Source organism: Pinus tabuliformis, chromosome 3_2 (assembly GCF_031772625.1).
Source record: "Pinus tabuliformis cultivar Carrire ecotype Pingquan chromosome 3_2, CPIR1, whole genome shotgun sequence".
Classification (NCBI taxonomy): domain Eukaryota; kingdom Viridiplantae; phylum Streptophyta; class Pinopsida; order Pinales; family Pinaceae; genus Pinus; species Pinus tabuliformis.
The window spans coordinates 1,221,852,958-1,221,869,193 of NC_142302.1; the positions used below are offsets into that span (position 1 = coordinate 1,221,852,958).

The following is a 16,236-nucleotide window of genomic DNA, read 5'->3' on the forward strand; positions in this document are numbered from 1 at the left end:
AGGATGAATGAGAGGATTTTGGGTTTCTGCAACTTCCTTTCCCTTAGGAGGCATTCTGTTGATTGGATTACAAATTGAAAGTGACAGAAATGGGAAGGATTTGGCTGAAACACAGTGATAACAGAAAAACAGTGTAATTGAAAAAGATTGAGTGAACCTCGATGCTGGTTTGCTTGGAACAAGAAAAAAATTGGCTTGAACGGTGAACTTGTTATTTTGACTGTAAGCTGCAAGTATCCAGTGATCAATTGAGTTACGGGAATGCATTGTGTGATGGTGTTTATGAAAGAACAGGGTTTATAAGGCATAAAATGGAGCGGGTCTGTTAATCAACGACTAAATTCGTATTAACTCTCCAACGGAACTGAGAAACGGATTGATGGAATATTCATTTGCAGGGATGGTGAATTAAATGGATAACGGGCAGACAAGCAGAAGGTTGGTCCATGTAGGATGATGGGACGGAGGAAGTGACTGGGTTTTGTCGTAGACGATGACGTGGGAGCAGCGGTGATGGGGGAGGCCGAAAACTGTGTTTGGGAGTGAGTTTAGGTGGTAAATGGTTTGGGATTTTAAGTCACGAATAACTAGGAGCGGAGGTTGGAATTTTCGGAGGGTGGTTTCTAAAACTGCCGACTTCAGACCCCTGTCCTCCTCCCCCGCCCACCCTTGCCACTCCTAACGTTCAGTCGGTAAGGGAGGGCCAAGGAACAATGTAGGTCGTCAGATTGGAGGGAGATGCGACTGATGAAAGGAAAATGAGGGGAGTTTAATTAAATGAGGCAAAAGGTGATGGTGGGGTCGAAAAGATATGAATGATGCGACAGGTGTGGGGTCCGAAGGGAATCAAAGGATAAAGCTGAATAACATTGAGGTTTAACAAATAATGGTTAATTAAAACCATTCATTATATGCACATATATCCAATGATTTGACTTAGGATAAAAATTCTATCATGCTCCAATTTTATTTCATTTCTCTACCTACTCTTAACTCTCCTAAATTTTTTTTCAATCTTAGTCACTCGAGTGCATTTAGACTAGCAACTCAACATTTTCCTTTTAATGATTAATCTACTTCTATTCCTTATTGCTTCCATTGGCTCAGATTAAACTGTTGGGCCAATTTTATTTGCTGTCTATTAACAAACAATTTAAATCTAATCCAATCATGATTAAACTTTACGGCTGGATTGTATGAAATAGTGTGGCATTTAAACAATCTGCACACAACTTTATTTGCAAAAATAAAATTGACTAAGAGTAGTGGCATTTGGATGTGCAACACTTTCAGAATTTATTATTATTATTTTTTTCTTTTATTTCTAATCTAACATTTTATTTTTTGCCTTCCTTTTTTAGGGCATCTATTCTAACATTTTATTTGATATAGAATTATTCATCAAAGTATTCCTAACATTTTATTTCTTTATTCTTTTTGTCCATATCCTAACTTAACGTTTTCTTAAAATATATTTTCATTTTTTGCTAACTTACCAAAATAAAATAAAAAAATGCTACAACAACATGGATGTCCTACATGATCCTATGATGATGATGAAGCCAAAAAATGGAGAAGCCATACTGTCCCAAACATTCCTCATGTTGTCCCAAACTTTTTATGCATAAAATTTAAGGACAGTCACAAAGAAAAAATATTTTTGCCACCTTAGAGGCATCTTTTCTCAATGGGACCTAGACCATCTTAAAGAGGATTTTTTCCTCTTTCTAATAAGCCCTTACTTTCCACGAAACTCCCAGTGGTTGTGGGAAAATGAATTTTTAAGTTGAGAAATATATATTTTATTGCAAGCTAACCTACACTCACTCATGCAAGTCGACCTCTCAGTCAAGGGACGTGTCCCTTCATTTGGAAGACAAAATCACTATTAATACAAGTTTGAACACTCATTTCATGCAAGAAATTTCGGTGAAAGACACAGAAATTCAGATAGAAACTATAAGAAGCCGAGGAAAAGTTGAAGATCTATTGTTTGGGTTAATTCCTTTTACAGTGGTGGACTGTGACCTTCAAAACTCGGATTGTAGAGGCAAAGTTTTGGACAGTCTTGTGGGCAGTGACTCGAAGCAATGAGATAGTCACTTAAAGGATCTCAGTCTTCAATTGCAAAAGTCTGTAACTCGTGCAGCAAGCTATGGGAGCCACTTGTGATTAGTCTCACCTTGGAACCATTTTCTGCATAACTAAAGAGAAGACCTTAACACCATATTGAAGCAGTGTTTCTCAAACTTAAAAGGTAGTTTTGGGAGGATCTTTATAGCAATTTATTTAAGGTATTTGCGAAGCTCTTTTTAAGGCTATTAGAAGCCAGTTTTGGACCTGCTGTAGCAGTAATTTAAAGTCTTTTTGAAATAGTCCCGAGGTACCCTTTTGTAGCACATTGAATACCTTTTGAAGGTGGATTTATAGCAGGTTTGAAGACTTAGTTTGGATAGTTATTTGAAGCATTTGAAAACCTAGAGCAACCTCCTTGGAGAAACTATTGAAGGATCTTTGAAGAAGACTTTGATGATAGTCTGAACAAATTTTGAAGGTTTTCCAGATCAGATCTTGGAGCTTGTGTGAAGCAGACTTGAGTCTTGATTGAAGGTTAATCCTATATTGAAGCATAATTGAAGGACACTTCAAGTTTTGATAGCTTGTTAAAGAAAACTCTAAGAGTGGTGTGTAAAGCATATTGAAGAAGCCTTTATAGATTTGTCTAGCAGCCATTTGAAGACATTTTGTTATGAAGCCTTGACTAATCTTGGAGATAAGAATGAAGGACATGATGCACTAGCCATCATGAGGTGACCTTGGATAAATTGTTTGGGTACGATGTAGAGCAGTGGTGACACCTTCTAAGAGAACAAGGTTGTCATTGATGATGTGACGTGGATGCTAAGTGACAATAGTTGAAGATTGACCAGGCTTGTTGAAGAATACATTAGGAGCCGTGAATTATAACCAAACATATATTAACGAAGTAAAGCTAAGGGTTGGAGCCCAAGAGGTTGGATCCTCGTAGAGACAAGGTTGGTGCCTTGGAAGATAGGGTTGGAGCCCTAGAGGATATAATTCCCCAAGAAACCAGATCAGAGCCTGAACCAGAAATAGGGTTAGAGACCGAGAGGTTGGTGCCTCGAAATTAACAAGGTTGGTGCCTTGGGAAGTCCAAGTTGGTGCTTGGAATATTATAGTTTGGAGCCTGGGATATTGAAGATTGGTGTCTTCATCTAGGTTTGGAGTCCTACATATATTGTACTTGATTTATTGAAAGAAGAAATTAATAAAATTATTTATTCTATCATTGTTCATTTTGTGTTCTAAATATAAGTGATCTAATTGGTAAAAATAACAATTGAAAAGAAATATTGATTCACCCCCACTCTCAATATTTCCAACATGACTCACTGACCCCTTTCGGAAATCTTCCTGGCCTCTAGCATCTGAATCAACCCTCTGTCTGGCTAAATCGAACCCTGCCTTTGAAGCTTCTGCACCATCACTACACAACCTCATTGAGAAACTCGACCTCCTATAGCTGACTCTCCAGATCTGGAAAAACTTTCCTTTGGACTCACTGTCCCTGCTCCTTTGTCTCTGCTTCCTTCTGAAGCTTGAACTCTTCCGGCTACTACCTCTAGAAATCTATCTCTATGTGTCTCACAAGTGTGTTCTCCATTTACCCATTGACTTCTTCTTATAATCTTATGTTGGACCTCCAACGACCAAGATTAAAACTTAATCAAGGGCCCAAATTAATTCCCTATCAATCCGTGTGAGTTTCTAGATGATTCACACCTTATCTCAATTAATTTTTATTAATTAACCCCTTTTCCTAAGTTTAGACTTAAGAAATAATTAAAAATAGGCTAATAAACTAATTGAAACACTTCTAGGTGGAATTTCTAGAAATGATTTCTGGGTTATGGATAACTCTTGTGTTTTAACCTCTCCACAAAGTTTCGAGACTAGAACACCTTTGATGCTACAAAAACTAATAATTGAGAGGAGTAGTTACCTAGCAGTAGCGTTACACAACCCTAGCTCCGTAGAAACCCTGCAAGAGAAATTCCAAGGGATTAACTGGTTAAACCAATACAAAAAAACATGGCTCACCAGAAATGAACCCTTGATAAACTAAATTCACGGTGACTATATTGACTATGGCTCTAGAATTGGTTTTCCCTCCAAACCCATAAATTCCAAGTGACATATTACCCTGCCCAAACAAATTCGACAAGGATTTAGTCCGCTAATGCGGGATAAACCAAAAGTGAGGAGGGAAAGGGTTCAATGTGTCTTTCTATCAAGTAATTACAAGGAAAACCTTACCTAGCATTATCCTTGATCTCGAACCCCCTGGAAGGGTTTTGAATTGCAAAGTGAATTTTTCTCTGAAATCAAAGTTGCAAATGGGATTGCCATGACGCAGTGGAGGTTAGGAACAATTAACTCTTAATTTCCCTCCAAGCTTTTGGTCTATTGATTAAACCCTACAGAGGACGAATTGCGGATATGTTGACACCTCAACATGCTCCCACACTTGATACAAGCACCTCGAGATCGTGGCAGACTATCCCACCTCTAGATTCTTCGACAATCAGACTTGATGCAACTTATGTAGTTATAATAACAATGTAATTAGTGGATAGGATTTGGTAAATGGACGATTAAAACTCAATATTAAATTATTTATATTTCAACAAAGTATAGTATGGTTGCAAGTGTTCACAGATTGAAAGGGTAACAACATAATGACGTGCTATAAATAAGCAAGTCAAAACTAATTGGTTACCTTGTGCTAGATTAACAAGCCTTTGAATTAGTCATTAATCCTTCATAAACCTTAGTAATTAAGCGTTGAGGAATGTTACAATAACTCTTTATAAAATAACAATAATTTTAATCATTTAATTATGTTAATAGTCATGTCAATTTTGAAATATAATTTTCATATTTTAATTTAATTATCAATAATTAATAGGTGGATGATAGAAATTTAACCTTCATAAAATATCTACTAAATATTTTTAATAATAATCAAAATAGAAGATTGAGATTTATAGTTATACCATTTTTACCTTCCAATTTAATAAAAAATGTTATGAAATTATATATATATATATGAGATGTGTTATTGATACGCTGACAAATAATATTTTTAACAAACATTGTTTACAAGTTAAATATCTATGATAAAAAGGGAGTGAATCTCATAATAAAAAATTGTGAATTTCCATAATTAAGAATTTTGTTACATCTTTTTTTAAATATATATATTTAAATCATATATTAATTTATTAATCATTAATAATAACAATTTAAAATAAAATTATAATTTAGGTAATTATTATTATTACTATTTTAATAAATATAAGATATATTATAAAATAAGTGTTTTGATGTCTATTATGATAATAATGAATATTTATCAACTACTTAAATTATAAAACTCACTTAGTAAAATAATCATATTTTATTTGAAGCAAACTATGAAAATTACATGAGAGATACCCATAATAAGAGTTTTTAAGTGCATGTAGACTATGAATGCCACAACTAGTGATTTATAGGTCGTAGGATTTGAAAAAGCGATGGCTTCATTGATTTATATGCCTCCTTACACCTTAAACATCATCCATTGTTTATAATAATTTATAAATTGTGGGATTTGAATAAATAACCAATCATATAGTCTATACAACACTTGTCCACTTGTCTTAATATTGAATGTCATGTAGTTGGGTGACCTTAAATGTTCATTTTATTTATTGGAGTTGTCTATATGTGAGATTTTTGGAGTTTCTAACAGATTTCCAGTCGAAATCCGTCGAAAAAAATTGTGGTGAAATCTTGATTTGTGTTGTTTAAACTGGTTTTTTTCACTGCATATATAGATTCAACACCCTCAAAAATCGCACTCCGATTGTGAATAATTCACCCATCAAACTTGTAATTTCAATGAATCCATGCCAGATTTTACAAATTGGATCAGAAAATAAACCATTTTTTTTTTCAAAAAGTCTCACTTATAAACAATACCTTATTTATTTCATCTAAATCATTGTATAACCTGTAAATAGTGAGGCACAAACCTTACTACCATTCGCATCTCATCAAAAGATGAACCATCACACAATCCCTTAGTTACATTTGCAGATCTAGTCGCAAAAGCCAGTACAAATATTTAAATTTGGTTTGATATCAAAGTATTAACTTCACTTCTATTTCATCACCATAGCTAGCGTTATTGAATTTGAGACATGATTAAAGCACACAGGTGAGACTACTTGCAAATCGATTCTAAACACCGAAACTCCAAAGGTCGAAATTGGTGATGGGCTCGCTTTCATATTGCTTGTATCCTAGTATAGCACACCAAAACTCCAAAGGCCATAATTGGTAATGAGACTTCTTTCATATTACTTATATCCTCCTACACTACTGATGTATGAGTGACATCTCCACACGCGAGATTCAAAATTAATAAATAAAAACTTTCCAATTAATGCTAAACAATTTTGATTTTCATGTTGTAATAGTGAGGATGCATAAAGTTATATACCATTTGGGCATTGAGATAAGATAAGATAAGTATATTTATGTCCAACTAATGACCACAAAGTAGGTCAAAGGGACTGTTTAGTACACTGATGTATATGCAAAGCGGGAGAACCAAACGGTCTCCTATAAAAGATACATTGCATAAAGTAAATCAAAGATACAATGCATGAAGTAAATCAACATTTGGCCTTAGTGGAGAAGATCCAGGAGCTAATAGGTCTGGGATCAGACCCATCTCTCCTAACATCTGAGGCTGAATGAATAACACTGAAGAAACTTAACAAACTCTGTTGGCCCGATGAAGAGCCGATGGCAAGTGCAGACTGTCCAAAAAATCGTATCCTGGGGGGTTCACACGCTGCTGAATGTTGGAGGACCTAATTTGTCTCCCAGGAACGGATTTGAGATGGAATTGCTGCTGAGATCTTGTGTGGTAGGGTGAGGTCCTGCAGATCCTCACTGATCTGGAGTCTGGATACGTACTAGTATCAAATCAATCTCTTGGTGCTCCTGCCTAAAGGTAGTACCCTTAAAAATGTCGTGATCCTCTGTGTGGGGTCTGGTTTGATGGGAGGCTGAAGAATATGCGCTCGAAACTTAAGAGCATCCTGCATATATAGGGCCAAACATATATGATCGGGGTACCTGAAAAAGTCGGCGAGGGTCCGAGAATCTCTGAACAAGCAATGAAACCTTCCTCTGATCTCGTAGTAGACAGGGCATCCAAGGATGAAGTGCACCTCAGTCTCCACTTCCTGTAAATGACATACCTGGCAGAGTTTGTCTAGTCTATCCACTTGGTGGTCTGTCTCTACCCGAAGTCTATGAGAACCTACTCTGAACTAGCCTAGAGGAATGCGAAGAGCATGCATCCAGTGGTGAAACGTACACTGGGGTCGAACAATGAGCCCGTCTCTCAACTCCAAGAAGTGCTCAGCGTAGAAGGCCATCTTTGGGCGTAACCCTCCTAGAGGGTTGACCCAGGTGACCTGGACGAACTGCTTGTAGATGTCCTCCCTGATGATCTTGTTTAGCTCCTGTCTAGTAGGTAAAAGGTGGCTAGGAGCATCTAAGGAATATTGGAAAGGAGGGAGACGATCCAACTGAATTCCCACTGACTCTAAGAGGTTTGAAACACCTGTAAACCAACATTTGGCTTATCCTAAGGGAGTAGAACGTGCAATAGTCTCAGAAGAGCAATATGCCAAGTAAGGATAACGGTCCCTACAATTTATCGAGTCTGCCAAGCCCTCGACACGATGCAAGAATGAAACCAATCTGAAGACTATCTCAAGCCGGAAGGGCTAAGCTCCAAACTCTGCAAGGATGATGTGTTGCAGCACTGTCAGTTTGCACCTAATGATGCGGCGGAGAAGAAGAATCTGGACTCTGTTCGCTAAAGCCCTGTGTGACTCAAGTAAAGACAGTCCCCAAATCTCTGAGCCATATACAACAGTGGGACGAATCAAAGTGTTCATTAGGCTCATCTTGGACGAGATGTCCTGGCAGTGATGTCGAAAGCACTGTCTCTCGAGAAGGGCTGAGGATCCATATCCTTTGTTGATCCGAAGCTGAAGCGTTGGTCGCAAATTGAAGGGGGGCCCTGAGAATTGCACCCCCAAGTAAGTATATGCGTTGGTGATCTCAATCTCCTCCCTTCTGAATAGAAAGTGAAGGTCTGAGGTTTTCTTCACTCCATTGAAGATCATAACCTTGGTTTTACCCAGGCTGACTATCCACTGTTGATGGTCACAAAACAGAGCTAAGGCATCCAATTGCCTCTGTAATTCTTCTAGGGATGAGGAGAGGAGGACCACGTCGTCAGCGAAGAGTAGAATAGATATCAGAACTTGGTGAAGAAGGCATCGATCAGGGCCCTGGATATGCTCGTGTAGAAATGCTTCCAACTCATCAATATAGATCCCAAATAGGGTAGGGGACAGTGGACAACCCTGTTTAACCCCAATAGTGCTTCGAATGAAATCAGACATTCCATGGGCTGTGTGAAGACGACCAAGAACAGACTCATATAGGCGCATAATAGCGGTCAATAGGGTTGCAGAGATGCCAATATCTCTGAGTCTCTGGAGCAAGGCCTCCCTCAGAACAGAGTCAAAAGCTTTCCAAAAATCTACGAAACAACAATAGAATTTTGAAGAGCAGTGTCGTGCCTCCTCAATCATGGCGAGAAGGGTGAAAATGTGGTCAATGGTCTGATGATCCGGTCGAAACCCTGCTTGTCCCCTAGCTCTAAGTTGTTACTGCTCAAGGTCACTGGAGAGCTTCCTATGTAGAACAATAGCATACAACTTCGAGAATGTGTGACCCACCATGATCACTCTGTAGTTATTGGGATTTGAGTTGGAACCTGATTTGTGGATCGGACGGATGATGTGGTGTGCCCGTGTCGATGGAAAACCTTCACGGACTACATGGTTGAAGACATCAACGAAGTAGCTAACCAAAGCTGGAAACCGTGCTTAAAGAACTCTGCTTGGTAGCCTTCCTCATCGGCTGCTTTGTTGTTGTTCATCACCCAAATTGCCTCTCTAATATCTCTGTCTGAGAATAGATAACAGGGAGAGGGTGGGGAGGTAACATGAATTTGGGCCTGCCCAAGAGTATCATAAAGGTTGGAAGTGTGAGAGAACATGGATGTAGGGTCGAGGTCAGGTGGAAGAGGGGAGCGTCGGGGAAGGATGGTATGCCATAATTGTTTAGGAGAGTGGGCAAGGAGAGCAAAAAGTTATCGTCTTCTATGGGAGACAAAGAGTCATTTCTTGTGACAAAGGAGACAGCGATAAGAAGCTTTGAGGTCGGAGTAGAAGGGTTGAGAGTGGGTGAAAGCATATCAAAGTTCTCGATGTAGAATCTTTCATTCATCATCATACCATTTGTTCATGGGACAAGATCCAACTTTAGGGGAGATGGAAGTGGAATGAGTGGAGTGGAGGAAAGATTTGAGTGTTGCTTCCCAAATGGCCGCTGAAAGACAGGTGTACTTAGTGGAAGTAGAATCAAGCAAGGAGAATTGGGTTTTCGATGGGAGCATCTTGCGTAAGATAGAGGAGAAAATGTCAGGGTCTCCTTCGTCAAATCGGAAGGCAGATCGGGGTGGTCCCCGAGGGGAGGGATGGGGTGGAAGGGGAGAGTCAAACCAGAGAGAGAAGGAAAGAAGTGCATGATCAGCAAGGGGGATGGGGGAGACTGAGAAATGGCGAATAAAACACAACAAGTTATGGCTATCGAGTACATAATCAACTACACTCGCACCCCCGCCATATGGCCGGCATCTGAGAAAGCGAGAGTCTGGGAAACAGGGGAGACCATTTAGAATCAACAACTCCTGAGATTCCCCCAATTGCAATAGATGTTTACCATAAAGTGTAATGGGCCCTAAAGCATCATTTGACATCCAGTGAAGCCCTGCTGAATCTGGGTCTATCCCCTAGGTACAAAGTACATCCTTTGATCAGTCGTGGAGAAAGAGCTGGAGATCTCTAGTGCGAGCATTGAAGTCACCTAGGAGGATGACTTCCCCAATAGCATAGTACCGGGTGATGTCGGTGTACAAGTCTATAAAGGGATCCCCATCCGAGCCATTATGGACAGCGAATAGTGAAGACGCTGGGGGAAGTAACAAACTACAATGTATATGTCCCTCAAAGGAGAGACTCCGACGCTAATCCGAATCCACATAAACTTGGCAAACTCATCTTCAGCTACTAAAGATACCCTGTTCCGGAGTGAGTCACTAGCGAAACAGGGAACTCCACCTGATCCTCTGACCCCTCCTAAGCTCCTTGTTTCCTGCCTGCAAACTGAGATCCAATGGTAACTTGCAATATCTGGGAGGGGTCGAACAGGCCTTGCATGAGTCTCGGTGACGAAGAGGATGTCCATTGATTCGAGAGCATCATATAAGAGACCCGGGGATGACCAGAAAGATCCATTGTCATTCCAACAACGGATAGAATTGCATGTACCCTGTCGCCTCCCCAAGTGGGCCCGTCATTTGGAACCTCCAATTCGAGGTTTCCACCCAGGTGGGAAGGAGTCCCGAATGACTGCCCGAAGATCCCTGATAATTGCCCATTTCCCTGCCTGTCGCGCTGCCATACCCTGTTCTTTGGATTGTTTAAGTTCCACAACCTGTGCTCGAGTGAGGTCCTCGTCCAAGAAAATCATGTTGGGAAGAAAAAACAACTTCTGCTTAGCCTTGAGGGCGCAAAGTCGATCAGATGCAGTCCGAAACCTGAGGAAGAGAGTGGAGTCGTAGCCCAGCTAGGCTCTGTCCAAAGCTATATTGGGGAGGCTAAGGGTGTCTCGAAGGAACATAGCCCCCACTTCCATAGGATTCGGAGAGGGGTGGGGTAAGGAGAGACCTCTCACCTTGAGATTCAATTCTCTTGCCCGTCTGTTGCATTCTTCCCCAAGTTTTGCTTGCATCACCTCCTCAACTGCTGCAAGAGGGGTAGGAGTTTTATCCTTCCTTCGAACCACCTGTACCCAAGAATTGATGTGTGTCTCCGTTTCTTGTTTGAAGGTGGCTTGTTGGGATCAGATTTCTTCTTGCTTGCTTTTAAGGTCAAGAATCTCTGCATGCAGTGCACCATTTGGAGGATGGAGATTTTCTTGCATTTTAGTTTCATGTAACATATTCTTAAGGGATAAATTATTCCCCCTCCACCTTTGAAACTCTGGGAAAGAGGGTGTGTATTTCTGGACGACGCTGCTTCTTTTCAGTGTCAAGAAATTCCATTTTCTGTAGCATTTGTTTTACCAAGGTTGTCCAGAATGAGAAATCAGACTCCGTGCTGACTACCACTTGCTCTTGCTGGTTTTCACCAGCTGATAATTCAGGGAGGCTAAACATGTCATCTTGGCACAATTCGTCTTGTTGCACGAATCCAATCCCTGGATTTGGAACCCATTTTTTTGTCTCTGTCTGTTCCTCAGCGCTAAAATTCATCAAAAGATTTAGAGAAAATCCGTATACCGCCATCTTGGTATTAGAGTCATTGTCAAATTTAGTGGGCAGATTCCGTCAAACACTTCGCGTGCATTCCGGGCTGCCCGTTCTATTCAGTAATCTTTCTGTGCTGTTAGATTCTCTGTTCTATTAGATCTGGCTTATTACGAGCTCCGGTGCCGCGGGAAAAATTTCAGATAGTCTTATTCGGTCCCAAAGAAACTCGCCCTTAGCGACGGAGAATTCAGCGCTTTGTTACAAAATACTCTCAGCTACTCAAGGGTTCTGGTTTTCACAGCCCGTGACTGCTCCAGATTTGAAAAACGCTGGGGGTGTCCACTAAAATTCTTCCTAACAAGCTTCAGAGTGACCAAATCCAATACCATTTGGGCATTGAGGGTGATTACATCAACTCTGAGCATACTTAAAAAGAAATCCAATCTAAAACCCCTGTATGCCCAGCAGGAACCAATTGATGGTTGGTGGCATATGTTCATTATGTGCATTAACTTCCCGTACCTGCACCTGAAATAAATAAATCTCCCCGCATGTGAACTAAATAAACCGAAGAGCTTCGGGTTCTGCAGCCGCGGCGGCAGGCCGCCTAGGGAAACCCAATCCTAAAGTCAGAGTCTGATCGATCGTAGCACGGCGACATAATAAACTCGCACATTAAATAAAGAAAACACTGTAAAGAAATGGATGAGTTTGAGCGGTGACCATGAGCTCTACAATTGATATCGACACCATGAGCGGTAAGCACTTCGTCATCTCCAGAACATTAAATATCATGCATATTGGGCTCTGTGCCATTGGATTGACGGCACACGGCGGATATTGCACAACTTTCAATGATATGTTACTGATTATACACTACGCCATATACATTTTCGTAATTTCTAACATAGCAAACCCCATGATCTATAGCCATCGAACTGTCTCATTTTCAACTGTCCATCTTTTGTGAAATGCGTTCTTGCCATGGTGGTATGTATAAAATTCAGGTTGGGTTTGCTTCATTGTATATAGATAATGCTTTGTCAGTTTGCAAACTCTTACATGCTTCTCTTCGATTATAGATTCAGTGAAAAGAGCGCTCAATAAACTTTGACAAAATGGCGGAGTCTAACTTCACTAACACTGAATCAGTCAGCTTTGGTAGCACCGTTCAATACTTCAGCCCTGTGAATCCTCAATCCGACAGAGTGCGGGAGCTACATCACAGTGTCAAGGCACGGAGAAGGCTTTTCAGCTCCTGTGGAGAAGTATGTAATGACCAGGAGGTGAACAAATCAGAGCTAGATCATAAACCAAATGACCACTTCAATGAAGAAATTTGGGCACCTGTGGAGGGTCAGTTTTCTGCAGAGGGTAGTGGGTCATATTGGGCATCTGTGGAGGATCAGGTTCCAGAAGATATCAACGGCTCATATTGGGCACCGGTGGAGGATCACGTTCCCGCAGAGAAGAAAGACACATATTCTCTGCATAATCGAGCTGAAAACAGGTATTCCTCTGTACTATCTCGGGTGCCCTATAATTTGGAGGGCATCCGAAATAATTCTGAAAATGAGAACCGTCATAGCCTCGAACCATCTGTGACGCCCTACAACTTGGAGGATGCAGTTCAGATTTTTTTGGGTCATAGCAATGAAGAAGACTTGATACGTCTCTGGGAAACTGGCAGTAAAGACACCCAATCTGATGGGATGAACAATGGTTTTAGGTCGGGTGATGATGATTTTGATGGTAGATTTTTTGAAACATCGACATGGAAGCTTCCAACATTTTCTGATCAGCAGTGGAGAGTACTGAAAGCTATTTCCCAGGGAAAGTCTGTATTTGTGACAGGATCAGCGGGTACCGGTAAGAGTTACTTGCTTGAATTTGCTAAAAGAGTACTTTTTGAACTGTATGACCCCGATTCTGTATTTGTTACTGCGTCAACTGGGATTGCTGCATGTGCTCTAAATGGTAGAACGCTGCATTCTTTTGCTGGGATCGGATTAGGGGATAAACCTGCACCTGTTTTAGCATCCATAATTAGCGGCAGGGTAGATTCAGAGGCCTTGAGAAGATGGAGGTCTGCAAGGGCTCTGATAATTGATGAGATAAGTATGATCGATGGCGAGCTTTTTGACAAGCTAGATTATATAGCCAGGGATATAAGGAAGAACAAACGAGTATTTGGTGGATTGCAGCTGGTTGTCACCGGGGATTTCTTTCAGCTTCCACCTGTGAAACCTCCAAATTTAAGGAAGCAATTTGCTTTTGAAGCTAAGTGCTGGAAGAAGTGCTTTGATATGCAAATGGACTTGAATGAAGTGTTTCGGCAAGCAAACAGAGAGTTTATAGTTATGCTGAATGAAATTCGTAGGGGTAGGTGCAGCCCTAATACCAAAGTGAGTCTTAGTAATTGCACAGGGCCATTAAGTTGGACTCATGGTATAACCCCAACACGACTTTTTCCAACAAAAGTTAATGCAAGACGTGAGAATGAATTCGAACTAATGGCATTGAACAAAGAAATTATCCCATTTACAGCTAGGGATACAGGAGCACAAAAGCATTTGCTATATAATGGAGTGGCTCCCAAGGAGCTTTATCTTTGTGAAGGTGCCCAAGTGGTGCTTATTTGGAATTTGGATGTAGAAATAGGGCTTGCGAATGGTGCCAGGGGTGTGGTTACAGGGTTTACCTACAGTGAGATGAGGGAATCAAGGGACGTCAGTCCAAGAGGTCTTTGGCCAGTTGTGCGCTTTCATGGCCTTGAAACAGAACAGGTTTTAAGACCTGTTGAGTGGGAGGTCCACGAGGGGAAAACAGTGGTGGCTAGTAGAAGGCAGGTTCCACTTATCCTATCATGGGCACTTACCGTGCATAGATGCCAAGGTATGGCATTGGATAGAGTTAAAACTGATCTGTCCAATGCATTTGAGTATGGCATGGTTTATGTGGCCCTTTCTCGTGTAAGGAGCCTCGAAGGGCTTGAACTCACTGGTTTCGATCCATCGAAAATCAAGGCACACCCTAAAGTGATTAAGTTCTATGAAAGTTTCACTGAGGAAAATGACGACGACTCTGGTAATTCTTAAAGATCACTTTTAAGAATCTCTTGAAGAGAGATCATGGGTCATGCGTCCTTTCAAGAATTATTGCCATCTAAACTTGGAAAGCGAGCAGTTGAATGATAAGTTTCTGGGACTCCTCTAGTTTAAGTATTGCCGCAGACCATTATGTTCTGCATCACAGTAATTTTAATGGCTAATCTTATGGGTCACTGTGGCTGATTTATGGAGGGCAGTATGCTGTACCTCAACTGTAACAGCATTATCTGCGGTCGATGATCTGAAATCATTTATGAAGACAAATTTATTATTTTAGGCCCAAACGTACATAATCAACCAGGCATGCATTTTCTGTGGGTAGTTCTGCTATACCCAAATTATTTGGGTATAATCTGGAAGGATCCTTTATACATTAAAATTGGATGCTAAAATGCTCTACAGAGCATCAATTTTGGTCTTCAGCGAACATTAAGGGTCATTAATTCGTTCCTACTTCAAACATAGATGGATTAGGATCATGTGTTATGCCCTCCTTTTCTTGGTTAGAAGGGCTAAAATCTTAGGTTTTAATGTTAAAACAGGTCAACTGTCCTGACACAACTGGTTTTAGAAGGCATCTTACTGACATAAGATATGGCTCGTTCTGCTGGTTAAAAGGTGCTGTGGACTTTTAATCACGAACCTCATACACTGGAAGATTTAATCTCTGTGAAAGTACATGTTCAAAGTTTTTCTCAAAGCCAAGAAGTGGCTTATAGCATTCAGAGTGTCGCATGGGAGCAGATAGCTGTGGGTGTAGATAAAAGAATGGATGTTTAAAGTGAGGGTCAAAACTTCTAACAAAAGGAACAGTGATTTGGCAATGTTCAGAGAAGTTTGTTGGAACATGATTGCAGCTAAAGATGGGATAGAAGAATCCATGTAACTCTCTTTTTTATTGTTAAGTAAAATATTTATATTGTCACCATGTATAGAATTGTACATTTTCATGAAATAGATGTGATATCAATGTGACTTGGGTCTGATTCCCAAACCATTCGGCCCTTGCATGTGAACGAGATAATTTTTGTACAGCATTAACAAAATTTCTTTGGTAATCTGATTTTCAGGAGTCTTACAATGTCAAGAGTGACTATCATAATTTTTCGTCTAGAATGATCATGCCTAAAAGGGAAATAACCGTAGACATTATTCAAAAGCTGATTGATTTTTACAAATTATGGACCTTTTGTTTCTTCATATAGTCTCCTTAGGTTGTCATCTCAGTTTGCTCCTTGAGTGGATTATCTTTTACTGACGACACCTTGTCATTATTAAAAAGGTTTAGTATATTTTCTTCGATGTTTTGTGACAAATGTTGTGCTACACACACTGTATCACTGTTGTTCCCATAGGAAACAATTGCACTCGTTAGGTTGTCATCTCAATTTGCTCTGTGAGTGCATTAATTTTTTTTTTTTAAACTGATTACTCCTTGTCATTATTAAAAAGGTTTAGGTTCAGTATATTTTCTTCGATGTTTTGTGATAAATGTTGTGGCCACACACACTATCACTTTTGTTCCAATAAGAACAATGGCACCCTTTGCAACTATTGAGAAGGCCGTAGTTTATCTAGGTTACAATT

At 40.2% G+C, this 16,236-nt stretch overlaps 1 protein-coding gene across 1 annotated transcript; it reads left to right on the forward strand.

Moving 5' to 3' along the window:
• The first annotated feature begins 11,739 nt into the window (after nucleotides 1-11,739).
• On the forward strand, nucleotides 11,740-15,663 carry LOC149185133 (uncharacterized). Its single transcript, XM_089417776.1, has 2 exons — nucleotides 11,740-12,529; nucleotides 12,622-15,663. The coding sequence occupies exon 2, from the start codon at nucleotides 12,658-12,660 to the stop codon at nucleotides 14,635-14,637; it is 1,980 nt and encodes a 659-aa protein (XP_089273902.1). The 5' UTR covers nucleotides 11,740-12,529; nucleotides 12,622-12,657; the 3' UTR covers nucleotides 14,638-15,663.
• The last annotated feature ends 573 nt before the right edge of the window (nucleotides 15,664-16,236 follow it).

Coding starts and splice junctions, on each gene's coding strand:
- LOC149185133 (XM_089417776.1), top strand. CDS start 12,658: ATGGCGGAGTCTAACTTCACTAACACTGAATCAGTCAGCTTTGGTAGC.